The sequence below is a fragment of the Triplophysa dalaica genome, chromosome 17 (assembly GCF_015846415.1).
Source record: "Triplophysa dalaica isolate WHDGS20190420 chromosome 17, ASM1584641v1, whole genome shotgun sequence".
NCBI lineage: Eukaryota > Metazoa > Chordata > Actinopteri > Cypriniformes > Nemacheilidae > Triplophysa > Triplophysa dalaica.
Genome location: NC_079558.1, coordinates 7,441,810 through 7,454,782, shown reverse-complemented (window position 1 = coordinate 7,454,782; position 12,973 = coordinate 7,441,810). Strand labels below are relative to the sequence as shown.

The following is a 12,973-nucleotide window of genomic DNA, read 5'->3' as shown; positions in this document are numbered from 1 at the left end:
ATACTATTAAAGAGACAGTGCGCAGATAAGAGACTGAAGAATTACGTGATGATTAAATAAATGGCCACAGCTATAGAAAAAAAGCGCGATAACGTGCGTGAAATTAAATCTGATGCGTCGTGCCATTCGCGGCGGAAACGCGGCCGCCTGCTCTCAAACCGAGCAATACGTCTTTAAAGACGTGCCTCATTTTTAATTAGCTTTTGCTTATCGAAGATCTTGTTCCTTAATAAACAGCATCTCACCAGTTTGTAGAGCATCATGGGTTGGGTGTGTGTGTGAGGAGGGGTTAGATTCGGACTTGCTGCAGTCAGTGGAAAGATAGATAGATAGCTAGATGAGAGGGAGGAGGATGAGAAGAAAAAAAATGTGCTGCTTATTATTTGTTTATTCATTTATCCTCCTACTTTCTTTTTATGAAAGTGTGGGGGGGGGGGGGGTGCAGCATCGTACTACAGAAGAGCATTAGAAAATTCAACACAATGCTGAAGCTGAATGTGAGGGAAATGAATGAAAAGCAGAAATTTCCACCTATTTCTCCCCCACTGTTTAAAATACTTGAAAGCATTTTCCCTGTACGACACAGAGAATGAAAGACCCAGTATTAAAACATGCTCCACTTCCCTTGAATCTGCTTTTGAGGTCAGCTGGAAAAAAAATGGATTTGCTAAAACATGTGACTGCCGAAGAATGGTGAGATCTGAGACACGCGCTCAAAGCGACACCCCGGCTGTCGCCATTAGGTGGCACACTTGTAAACTGAAAAGCAAAGAAAAACACTGCACGCTTGTTTTATTTCTGAAACGCAGTTAATATCAAAGGGAACAATTAGCTTGTCGTAAACAAGGCAGATTGGTTCCCACGTTGTTTTGTGAACCTCTGGAGTTGTGATGTAATGTTTCATTATGCGCAATGCTGGCAAAATGACAGTGATGAAATTGTCTTCCAAATAGAGCAGTTTCGGGCTCCTGGTGGAGTGTGACTGGGAGCCCCTGGTGAGGCGGATCTGATCACCCGGCTTTGTCAGCTTTAATTATACAGTGCTAACGATTCTCAGAGCCGAGAGGAAGAAGAAGCAAAGACCTCCTTGTGTCAGCGGAGATGTCACCAGTGTCACACTTAGTGCAGCTGCTTCACACTTCGAGTGGATCCTCTGAGGAAGGCACACCTGCATAGTGCATACGTCCTGTTTTAACCTTTGAGCGCACACACATCACTGGGTGCATATCAAGGGATAGTTCAACCAAAAACGAAAACTCTGTTATCATTTACTCCCCTCTTGTCATTTCAAACCTTTATGACTTTCGCTTTTTGCAGAACACCAAAAAAGATATTTTGAAGAATGTTTGTAATCGAGCAACGGCGATACCCTTTGACTTCTATTGTATGGACACAAACCAATGTAAGTCAATCGGTTCCACCGTTGTTCGGTTACCAACACTCTTTAAAACGGTGTTTCTGTTTTCTTCATTTTTTAATACAGGACACTAATTTTTTATTTATGCAGATTTATCCTAAAACTGAATTGAAACAGGATATCAGTAAATAAGAACACCCTGTAGTTCCATTCAGATGAAAACCAAAGTCTTTCTTGTTTGCTTGGAGCTTGTTCTACTCAATCACGCCGCTGTCCGTGGTGCTGAAGCGCACCCAGTGGTCGTCCTTCATATGAAAGAGCTCATCCACAGTGACTGGAGAGAGAGAGGAGTGTATCGAGGTTTGACTTGTTTGTCAAGGAGAGCTAGCTCACGCTCCCCGAATTCCAGCTGGACACTTCCTGAGCCACCCCTCTGTCAAGGAGAACCGAAGCCAAAAAGAGAGAAAGAAAGATTAGGAGGACGAAAGAAAAGCCCCCCCTCTCCCTTCTACAGCTGCACATGTCTCTCTGATGATAGAGGGGGAGGGTTAGAGGAATAGAAGAGCCTGAATACTCAGCCAAGCTTCAGCGCTCCCCGTTCCCCCCGCCACTCGTTCGGAGGGTCTTTTGCTCTAACACTAAAACTGAAGGATAAGAAACAAAGTAATGAGTGAGAAAGTAGGGAGGTTGTTCTCGTGGCATTTTCAGAAACTTTAACCACCTTTCGCACAGGAGGACCGTTTAACCGCTATTGCCCCCCCCCCACTTGGATCTCTCTTCCTCCATTGGTGTGTCTTCTAACATTTCCTCTGAGAGGCAGTGCGGTCTCAGCCAGCAGCAGCAGCAGCAGCCGTTGTGGTGTGTGCGTGTGCAAGAGAGTGTGTTTGTCGTTTGGGGAGGGGGAGAGGCGCTCTGTATTGAGTTAAATGCTGCAGCGGCAATCTCGTCTCGCGTGTGCCATCGCTTCTGGTCGTCTCTCCTTTCCTCTGCTGTTCTCTCCGCGAGGAAACAAGGAACGCAGCCTCGTCTTCATGGGATACGGATGGGATTCAGGCGATAGGCTGCGCTGGAAAAGTCCAGGACTGCTGGGAGGTCTGTAACAAAGGCTGCTCACTCTTCTCTCGTTCTTCTCCAATACCACTACGCCTGCCTTACTGGAGTACAGAATCGGTTTCCGTGGTTGTTATTTTTTTTCAATTTGCCCTTAAAGGATTTTGTGTTCTTTAAAGCCAAGAAGAGGAATGTAAACCAGGATTTTATCCATCAGAAGTTCATCTCTTTTTTTTGATATACGTATAACTCTGTTGGAAGTTCCTCTCCATGTGGATTTGGCACATGCTTTTGTTCTGCTTCTCCGTCAGTAATTGGACCGTTTACGGTCAGGGTCCAAAGCTTGAGTGGGACATGGGTTGCCAGGTGCTCTAAGGACGCTCCTCTTTAAAAATCCTCACCTCCCTGCGCACTCCGGTAGCATGTTGGCGGGAGGGCTGCGTCCGTGGCCCAGCAGGGCTCCTGGTGGTCCGGTGTCCGTCCTGCTCCGCATCAGCCTGCGTCTGGCACTCTGGCTGCCCCCCCTGGCTTTGGGGTCAGCTCTAGCTCTGGCAGAGGGGCCCGGGGAACTGTACGTCCCTCAGCATATGCCTCATCACCTCGTGCCTGCCGCCAGATCTCACGCCCCCCTGCGGGCAGGACACGGTGCGTAGCTCTTTCCACTGCCAGAATTACCCACACCGCTGTGCCGTTCTGTCATTTGAGGGTGAAAGAATGTTTTTAACTTGTGCGTGTGTTTATGTTAATGTACGTTTCAGAGATTTCAGTAACGCTGATTATAATGCTGTTGGTTGATTATGAGTGTACTTGCGCAATTGTGTGGTCAGGATGCAAATGTGGGCAGTAAAGAGGTGTTTGTGATCATTATGCAGATGCATTATGCAGGGTCCAAATGTTGAGAGTCTAACGCTGGCTGCAACACACAATCATTTACCGAGCAGCGATTCTGCCTCTTGTGCTAGAACACACACGTCAGCTGTATCGTCCCCATGTTATTTCTGTGGGTCATTGAGGGGGCCGTGTTTATATAAGCACCTGGATCGCATCCTCAACCTTTCCCGTAAAAAGGCTGTATCCTTGCGCGCTGACTCCGGCTGACCTTTGACACAATTAAATGATTTTAAATGTGCTGCGGTCACCGCGATGTGTGTATGTTTAATGCAGCGAACCGGCCAAATTGAATGTACTGTGACTCGAAGGGACCGTGGACAGGCTTTTATGCCACTATTACACCCCAGAGCAAGCAGGCGATTTCCACAGTACACACCTCCCCGCACCTTTCCTGAAACTCTATTACTTCAACGTTGCCATTAAATCCCACCGACTTCCACTCCTGAAACTGGTATACCGTATAAATTGAACACCTTCTGCTTTATTGCACCAGCTCTTTCCCCCCAGTTTGTCTTCTAATGTCTCATCGCGGCTGGCTGTTTAAAACTATCAGGCTGATTTCCACGCTGTGTGTACAGAGGGGCTCGCGCTGTCAGTATGTGATCCACTGCACTTATATAACGAGACCTGGCTGCCTCTTAGCATTATCCTCACAGATTATGCTTTGATAAAAAAACACTATTGAATAGAGGCTAGGAGGAAGAGAGCGGAAGCTTGTGAAGTGAGACGAGTCATTTATCATCTTTCCTGAGAGCCTCTTAGTTTTTCTTCTCTGTTCCTTCCTGGCTCCTTGCCTCTCTCTCTCTCGATCGGTCTCTCTCGATCGCTGCTTGTCTCTCTACCTTCGTTTCTCCTTTTCTTTTTCTGCGTGTGTGCGACACAGCTGGCGTCTCTAATGGCAGGGTGTGCTGAGATCACAGAGTCCCGCTGCTTGTATGCGTCCCCCCAGGCTGCGAGGCAGCGCATCAGGGTCCGTTGCTTCTGCCCCCCTCCTCCTTCTCCTCGACCAAACAAATCTAAACCTCTTAAAGATCGGACACAGAACATTCTGCGGCATTGTTCACAGCTGAGCATAATTCACAAGATCAAATAATATCCCTAATAATGTGTTTTTAAAAAGAAAAGCTTCCAGACACGCGTCTGTCACACCATTTACGGCACAGACTGGGACTTCTTTGGTTCCTCGTAGCCAAGCCACGAATATGCTTTTCAGCTCTACCTGCTTCCAGCTATGTTTTATTATGCCTTGATGAGGAGTTTGAAAACAGCGAGAGTTCTGGTGTTGCAGTAAAATTAACATTTTAAAACCATTAACTGTAGGTTATGTGGAGTGCAGAAATATGTGTGCCTGCATGCCCTTGTCTGTGTGTAAATGTGCCCTCTCTCCCGCTAAAATCTTTGCATTTGATGTGAAAATTAAAGCAGAAGGCAAAGCGAGTGATCAGTATTTACCCTGGGCTCCACCGCATTGTTTTAAAGTCAGAATTGATTTATCTTCCTTTTTCTCAGATTTTGCTGCAGTTTCACACTTTTCGTTTTTTCACAGCAATACTGCCAAATATTGCTACAGACAAATGGAAGCTATTTGTATATTCAGGTGAATTTGGAATAGGATTTTGCGTTACAAGTTTAAGCCAACTCTATGCTTCCATTGCAGAAAATATAGAAAAGGTTCATTGACCACCAGCAAATTAGACTGAAGCTTGCAGTTATCTCTGCATTGATTGAAGTCCTCTCACACACACTAAGAAATGGATCATATAAAGCAGTTTAATATCATTCAGTGATTGGTTTGTGTGAGTGTATACCAGAGGTGTAAAGAGTACCTGAAAACCATAGTAAAAGTATAGATACCTTATAGCGAAAATTACTCCATTACAAGTTACAAGTCACCAATTCCAAAACGACTTCTGTAAAAGTCTTAGAGATCTGATTTTAACAGAACTTGAGTATTTTACTCATACTGAATGTAAGCTCAAAGAAGCACTAGGCCTCAACACTCAAGAGACATGTCAGTGAAAAACATTTTTTTTTAATGAAATCATTATAAGACTTCACGCCTCAAAATTACAACAAATTATGGCCGACACCATAACCTACCTCTATTACAAACACCCAAGTCTCATTTAAGCTCAAGTGCGCATAAGTAAACCAAACTCCTTCTAAAAGGTCTCTTCAATACGACGGATTAATAAAATAATGTTGAGTGAAATAGAAAAGTCAAAGGCTTTTTGCACTGGACATGCTGGGTTTGGCGTCATCGCCAGCTGCAGTCATGTCCTCATTACAGATATAAACCGCCAGCGACAACTACCTGATACTGCACACGTATTCACATAAAGAAGCCATGTTGACCAGTTTTAGTAAGTTAGGGCAAAATCCACAAAATTATAGTACCTTCAATGCCCTATAAATGGCATTATTAATTCTTCTTTAGCAAAAATAAACTGCTCCAAAAAGAGATGCAAAATGGTGCCATGCAAAATGTAATGTGCATTAGTCATTGGGGAATTTATATTTTACTGAATCCTTGTTGATAGAGTCTAAACATTAAAAATGTCAGTCTATGAAATAAAATTATATATAAAAAAGGGAAATAAACAAGCGTTATGGATGTGATTAAAAAAGGATCCGTTTTTTTGGAGACTTTTCAGATTTCTGTAAAATAAAATGCACAATCCTGAAGCAATAATACCAATGAATGGAGAAGGGATGGCTCTTTATAGAACATAAAATAGTTACTTTATATTCATTTTCATGTGTCCATTTATGAGGAATATTTAGTGTTTTGGATGTGACAATCCTGAAAATAACCACCAAATGTGTACTGTTACAATAGTAAAAATCGCTGGTAAAAGCGTAATTTCTTCGTGGTAAGGTAGACATTTTCAATGAATTGCCCCATTATAAATGTAGTGGAGCACATATACTTGTTCTAAAATGTAGTAAAAGTTGCTAATATCTTTAATATTTAGTACAACTACAAAGTAGCCAAAAATTTACTTAAGTACAGTAACTAATTATATTTACTCCAATACTTTACACCAGTGGTGTATACTTTTGTCACTTGAACTATAGGCTCCTTAAACACACTTCACTAGTTTGTTTATATTAATATTATGAAACGATATCCAGTTATCAAAAATATCTTACAATGCATTCTGTGTACCATCATGACATTGTCATTTCCAATTATGTTTTTTGTTTGATAACATTTTGTAACATTCGAAAACATGTTTTATTAAATTAGTCATGCTGGGGCGTTTTTCAAAACTAGCATGAACACACACTTCACATTTGTTGTATATTTTTACAAAATTGCAGCTTGTTTGGAAATGATAGACACTCAAATAGTTTGTTACACAAATATTTACCTTGATTTTGTCATATGTTCTTCACAGATCATAGTCACGTCGCTACCGGCAGTCTGAGCAGTTTTGAGATAAAAAGTTTAAAAGTTTTTGCATTCCATTTGAGTCATTAGATAAAACCTAAAAACAACAAAAAATGTCCACAACGTAAAAAACATCAAATAATGTAAATAAGTTGTCACAGAATAAGAACTCAATAAAAACTCAAATTTGACAAAAATGTCAGATACAACCCTTATAATTCTAATGGGACGACATCTTAAATCTTATATTTACCGTGTCTTTTGCTGACACTGTAAACTTAATCTTTGTGAAAAAAATTGAGAAATTAATGTTAACCAAAACATATTGAAATATATTTTTCTATACGTTATGTTATACAGTAGTTTTGAAATAATAAGAAAATATATTGTAAATTAAGCTGGATAGTTCTGTTACATCAAATTGAACCCTGGGATAAATCAGTGCCAATAGTTAAAGAAAAATTCAACATTTGTATAGCTTCATAGATTCATATTTCAGAAGATGGGAGGTATTTTTTGTAACAAGCTCCTTTCACATGCTGCCTCTCTTTCTCTCACTCTCTCATCACTGCAAATCTGAGAAGAGTTCGAGTAAGTGAGCTCATTGGGTTGACTAATCTCTCTCACTGTCTCTCCCTCTCTTTATGTCAAAGTTGTGGTTCGGGAGGGCTGAATTGCGATAATGAGAGGAAAGCGTAAACTTGCTGGTGAATTGTGATATGTCTGGTCGAATTTGATACTCAGAAAGACTGCGATTCAGAGTGTGGGATGTTGAGCTAAAAGAATGATCAGAGTGCTTGAAGACTGCAACTAAAAATCAGAATCTACAACAGCAAACACGGGTGAATGTACGTAGAGGGCACAGATAGCACTATATAGTGGGAGCGTTGTGCATGCGACTCTGAGAATTTATATGAGAAAGACACATCATTCCCTGGATGGTATAGTGATGATTGATTCTTTAAATGCTATATATACTCTCCTGAAGGAATCAAGAGAGTTGAGGAGAGAAAGAAAGAGATAGAAAAACAATAGCTGTGCTGTGTAATCTAAACCCAGTCAAGCCAAACCTCCAGAGAGATTTCTCATTATGTCACAGTAGCGCACACATGGGGCTCAGGGTGGCTTTGGGTGGACGCACACACACGCACACACAAACACACACCTGCAGATTATTACTCATACTGTACTTCCTTCTAATAAAATAGTTATATTTGAATTCATCGCTCAATGTCTAAGCAGCTCTGTGTTTTCACATCTTTCACACCTTACTTTATTCCTGCCTTCATCTTTCTTTCTTTCTTTCTTTCTTTCTTTTTTCCACACACTTTAGATTTCTAGGCATTATGGAGACTTTCCAGAGACAAGTACTTTTTTACTGTAACAAACTGTGAATTGTATCCCTAGCACTCACCCTACCCCTACACTCTTAAAAAAAGGTGCTTCAAAAGGTTCTTCAATGCCATAGAAGAAACTTTTGGTTCCAAAAAGAACCTTTAACATCTGAAGAACCTTTCTGTTTTACAAAAGCCTCTTTGTGGCAAAAGAAGTTCTTCAGATAATAAAAAAGTAAGAAAGATATGGTTCTTTAAAGAACCTTTGACTGAATAGTTCTTTATGGAACCAAAAATTGTTCTTCTATGACATCGCTGTGAAGAACTTTTGAAGCCTTTTTATTTTAAAGAGTGTAAGCCCTACCTTCACACAATCCTTTTTGTATTCTATTCTTCTAAATCAGCATAATTGAGTATTTTAACAGTCAGACTATTTTCATTATGGGGACCTCTGACCAGTCCTAAAGATCAGACTTTGACTATCCTTTTGTGGACATTTGTCCCCACAGCGTATAGAAACTAGAGATATAGGGCAATAATCGGTATCGGATGATAAAATCTATTTTTTAAAATCTATTTATCTACTGGGGCCGATAAAGTCATTCAATCAAAAAAGGACAGGAAAATGCTAAGAATTTGTGCTCTTTGTATATGATGTTTACATGTGTTATATATATATAGGCTATATTATATATATATATATATATATATATGTGATCCTGGATCACAAAACCAGTCTTAAGTAGCACGGGAACATTTTTAGCAAAAGACAAAAATACATAGGATAGGTCAAAATGATATATTTTTCCTTTATGCCTAAAATCATTAGGATAGTAAGTAAAGATCATGTTCCATGGAGATATTTTGTACTTTTCCTACCTTAAATATATAAAAACTTGATTTTGTGAGTGGATGGCCTGCCAAAGGACCCCTGATTCACAACTTCACAATGGCAATTTTCTCAATATTTTGATTTTATATATATTTATTTATTATGTTCAATATTAATAGTCATTATATGAATAAACAACATTCAGAAATTTAAGAAATAAAAATGTATTCTTTTTTATGTGATACCACAATACTATACTTGGTATGCGCAGACATCATTCTGAGTAATCAGTTAGTGGTATGGGTAAAGACATTTTGTATCGATGAATCTCTAATAGAAGCCTGTACACAGACAAACAAATCAACAAACTTTCTCTCTCTTCTTCTCTCTCACTCTCTAATTGTTTTCATTTTGCATCCCCTCTTGGAAACACAAAATGCATATCACACACACATACGAATTGACACACACGCTTGCATATGCTCGTAGCCAAACACACACACCCTCAGCCCGGGCCTCATCGCCCCCTAAACCCCCGGAGGTGCTCAGGAGCCAAAAGCTCGTTATAAAAACACAAAGCAAATCAAAACAACATCCACTAAAGTGCCACAGCAGACAGGCTTTCAGCCAGCACAGCGCTGACCGCTCATTCCCAACTCTATCCTAATTGGGTCTGGAAAGGTCAGCAAGAGAAATACCAGAGCTTCGGCACAACCACAAACCCCAATGCCCTCCTTCACTCTTCAGCGCTCTCTTTCCACATAGAAACCGCAGGTTTTCTTCGAGCGCTGCTCATTGTTTCGCCAACTCTGTGAAGCGGCACTGAGGGGTGTCGTGCTAGTTTGTATAACAATGAAATATCACACGTATATCTGGTATATAATGTGAAAAAATCGTTCCGTGTAGTACGATGGCTCTGTGTGCAACTGGCTTTGATTTCCCAGAATTACGTGGCGCTCAACATGAAAGCGGCAGTAAATCAGATGACTTCACGTTTCACAATAGGTTTTATTGCATTAGTTTTGATTCATTCAGTCCCCTCAGGTCTGACAATAAAAACTGAAGAGAGCATTAAAGAATGGAAAGAAAAATGTTTTGACAGTGCCAATGATGCATGTAAAAATCAAACTCATGAGGCGTGTGAGACTTAACAGTATTAGAGCTGTCCGTGTAGACTCTCAACCGAATCCCGAGGCTTCCACATCCGCAATATTTCCTAAACATAAGTTTACTTTTATCCTCTTTCTTTCCGTTCTCTTTCCTCCCTTTTACCTTCCTTCCATCTTTCAGAAATCGAGCCTGTCAGTCAGCCGACAGAAATCCTTCGTGCACAGACAATAAAAGCATAAATACACCGTAAACATGACGTCTCATTTTAAAAACAGCATCTGAAGTCGATCCCTTAGGGAAAGGAGGGAGAAACCGCAAATGAACGTCCTGCCTGCTATTTCTGCTGAGGATAACGGCCGGTTTACCGGCATCGAACACACACAAACGCACAGGAATACACACACGATCGTCTACACATCCGCACGCTGTTAGGTTGGCCAGTGTTCCGCTCGAGCTGTTGCCTGTAATTACCCAGTTGGTGTGGAGCTCTGTGGTGTCAGTCCGGTAATTGGAGCTGCAGTAATTCACTTTTTAATTGCCTGTTTATTATTGCAGAAGCTTAGGTTTTGTAGTTGCAGCACGGCTCGCACTGAATGTTTAATAAACAAATACAATGTCACAGACTCATATTTCACGTAAACATTATAATTGCTTTGCATAAAAAGCCATCAACACACTTACTCTTGCCCACACACATATACACATTATTCACGGCGTAATGGAACAAAAACTATTTTCTGTCCGTAACTTGCCAGATGGATGAGCTAACAAAATACACTCATGTAAACGGACCGCATCTCTTACGTTGGAGAGGACATTGACCACCATTTAGAGTGGGGCTAGTGTAGCGTACTGTACTGTAGTGTGCGCGTAGTTGTTACTATTCAACCGAAATTCAAACATTGAAGGCAATGAAGGCCAGTGCAGATGAATGTCTAATGAAATACAGTATGTCGTTTATCTCTACCCTAAATATAAGGGTAAATATAAAAAATGACGAATCACAATTTACGCATATTATGACCCAGATAATCTGTTCCCACATCTAGTACCTGCATCACATGTTTTTACCCATGATCGTAGGTACAAGAAACATCAACAAAAAACGTGTCACATGTGATGCTGAAGTCTTCAAATTCTTGTCACTTCAAACCTGTTTGACTTTCTTTCTTCTGCAAAGGAAGATGTTTAGAAAAATGTTGGTAACCGAACAATTGCTGTACCCATTGACTTGATATTGGTTTTGTGTCTGTACAGTAGAAGTGAATGGGTGCCGCCGTTGTTGGGTATCCAACATTCTTCGAAATATCTTCTTTCACGTTCTGCAGAAGGAAGAAAGTCATCCAAGTTGGAATGACTAAGTGATTACAGAATTTTCGTTTCTGAGTAAACTATGCCTTTGAGAATGTTCCAGTACTGCACATCATTTAGTTTTTTAGTAGTCTGAAGTGTCATTTTCTTTTGCAGGCTATAGTTCTCTGTGTGGGGTCTTCACTTTGCCTTCTTTTTATTTTGACAGAATTTTTCTACCAGTGGGGTGCATGTTGTTTGCGTGTTTTTGTGCATGCACGCTAGATTAGCAGAGCCCAACTGTTGTGTGTGTGTGTGCACGGGTGTGTGTTTGAGTGAGTTTGCCCATTGGGTGGATGACTCCAACCCTGCAGAGTCTGACTGATGTTCCTCATTCTAGCATGCAAGTAGGAGGTGAGCTACCGAACACAATGCACCGTAATTTTAGACCAAACTGCCAGGGCCCTCACAATACCTCTGTTCTCAGGCAAGAGGCATCCAGGGACGTAAAGCAAAATAGCGTGGGAGCTCAATTCATTCCCCCATTCGAGACACAAGCGGAAGGTTTTGTGTTTTTGAAGCATTTATTGATGGAAAGTCAGCTTAGCAAATCACACTGCTGAAAAGAACAATATTTATTTGTATCTGCACCCGAGACAATGACGGTATTGGATATTATTGATTTCACATTAAAACATAGAAACAAGTACTCAGACGCTGCAGTATGAATTGTTTTATCCTTGTTACTGTTTTTACAGAGAGAGAGGATGGGGAGCGTTTATTTCAGAGCTTAAACAAAATTATTTTTGAATATACCAGTGGTTCTTCGTTTATTTATTTTTTTACTTTATATTTTCTAGATTGTTTTAAATAGACAAGTCTGGTTTTAAAATATACATTTTAATAGCTTAAAACTTTTTATTGTGTCTCTTAAATTACTTTTGACTGTTTTTAAGAGTACATTTACCCAAATTGCTTTCTTTAGGGCTTGTCTCCCTGGACTTGTTAAAATAATAACATAAAAGTTATAAATACAAATATATACGGGTAGTTGAAAAATACACCATACATGCGTGTGACATAGCAAGCATTTTGAAACCTTTAAATAACATATTTTTATCTATTATTAATATTTATATTTAGCATTAGAGAGTTTTATCTTCATTGTTAGTTTGTTACCATAGGACACATGTTCGGTTTAATATCAACTACCCATATATACAGTATCTGTGTTAGTATAAATACACAAATACAAAGCCACATTACATATATATTATACTAGATCTTAGTGTCACTATTAAATGTTACATCTTAATTGTAATTTTATTCACTTTGTCTCAAGGAGTTAATAGAAGTAAATCGAGTTATACTGTAGTATTAAGTGCAGGGCATCATACACAGGATCAAAATACATACCTTCACACCTTATACCAATATTTGTGGGTTGGCCAAGACGATGATGAGATCATTACTCTGAAATATATTTAACGTAGATTAAAGTGTTTAGTTCATTTAGTTTACATTTATGTAAAGTTGTCAAACGGACATTTCTGCAGTATAATGCAAACAGAAATTGAGTCTTAAGCAATAATAGTCGTGCCGCTTGTGTATAGGAGTGCAGATGGATTTGGATGGACCCTCTGAGGCCCTGGCAGAAGAAGAAGCCAGTACGTAATTTAATTTCTCCAGCACATAAAGGAGATTAGGGCTTTGAT

The 12,973-nt window shown here is 40.1% G+C and overlaps 1 protein-coding gene across 3 annotated transcripts in view; it reads left to right on the top strand.

The window, feature by feature from the left end:
• The window catches only part of nrxn1a (neurexin 1a), a 133,878-nt gene that overhangs the window by 85,698 nt on the left and 35,207 nt on the right, over positions 1-12,973 (top strand). The window contains exon 1 of one of the 3 annotated variants that reach the window (XM_056771913.1): positions 2,274-3,052. The exons of 1 other annotated variant lie outside the window; for it this stretch is intronic. In XM_056771913.1, the coding sequence (XP_056627891.1) occupies positions 2,830-3,052 (223 nt within the window). In that variant the 5' untranslated portion in view covers positions 2,274-2,829. Of the gene's footprint in view, positions 1-2,273; positions 3,053-12,973 lie in introns of those variants that run through there. One more of the 3 variants, XM_056771912.1, reaches the window with a different exon arrangement.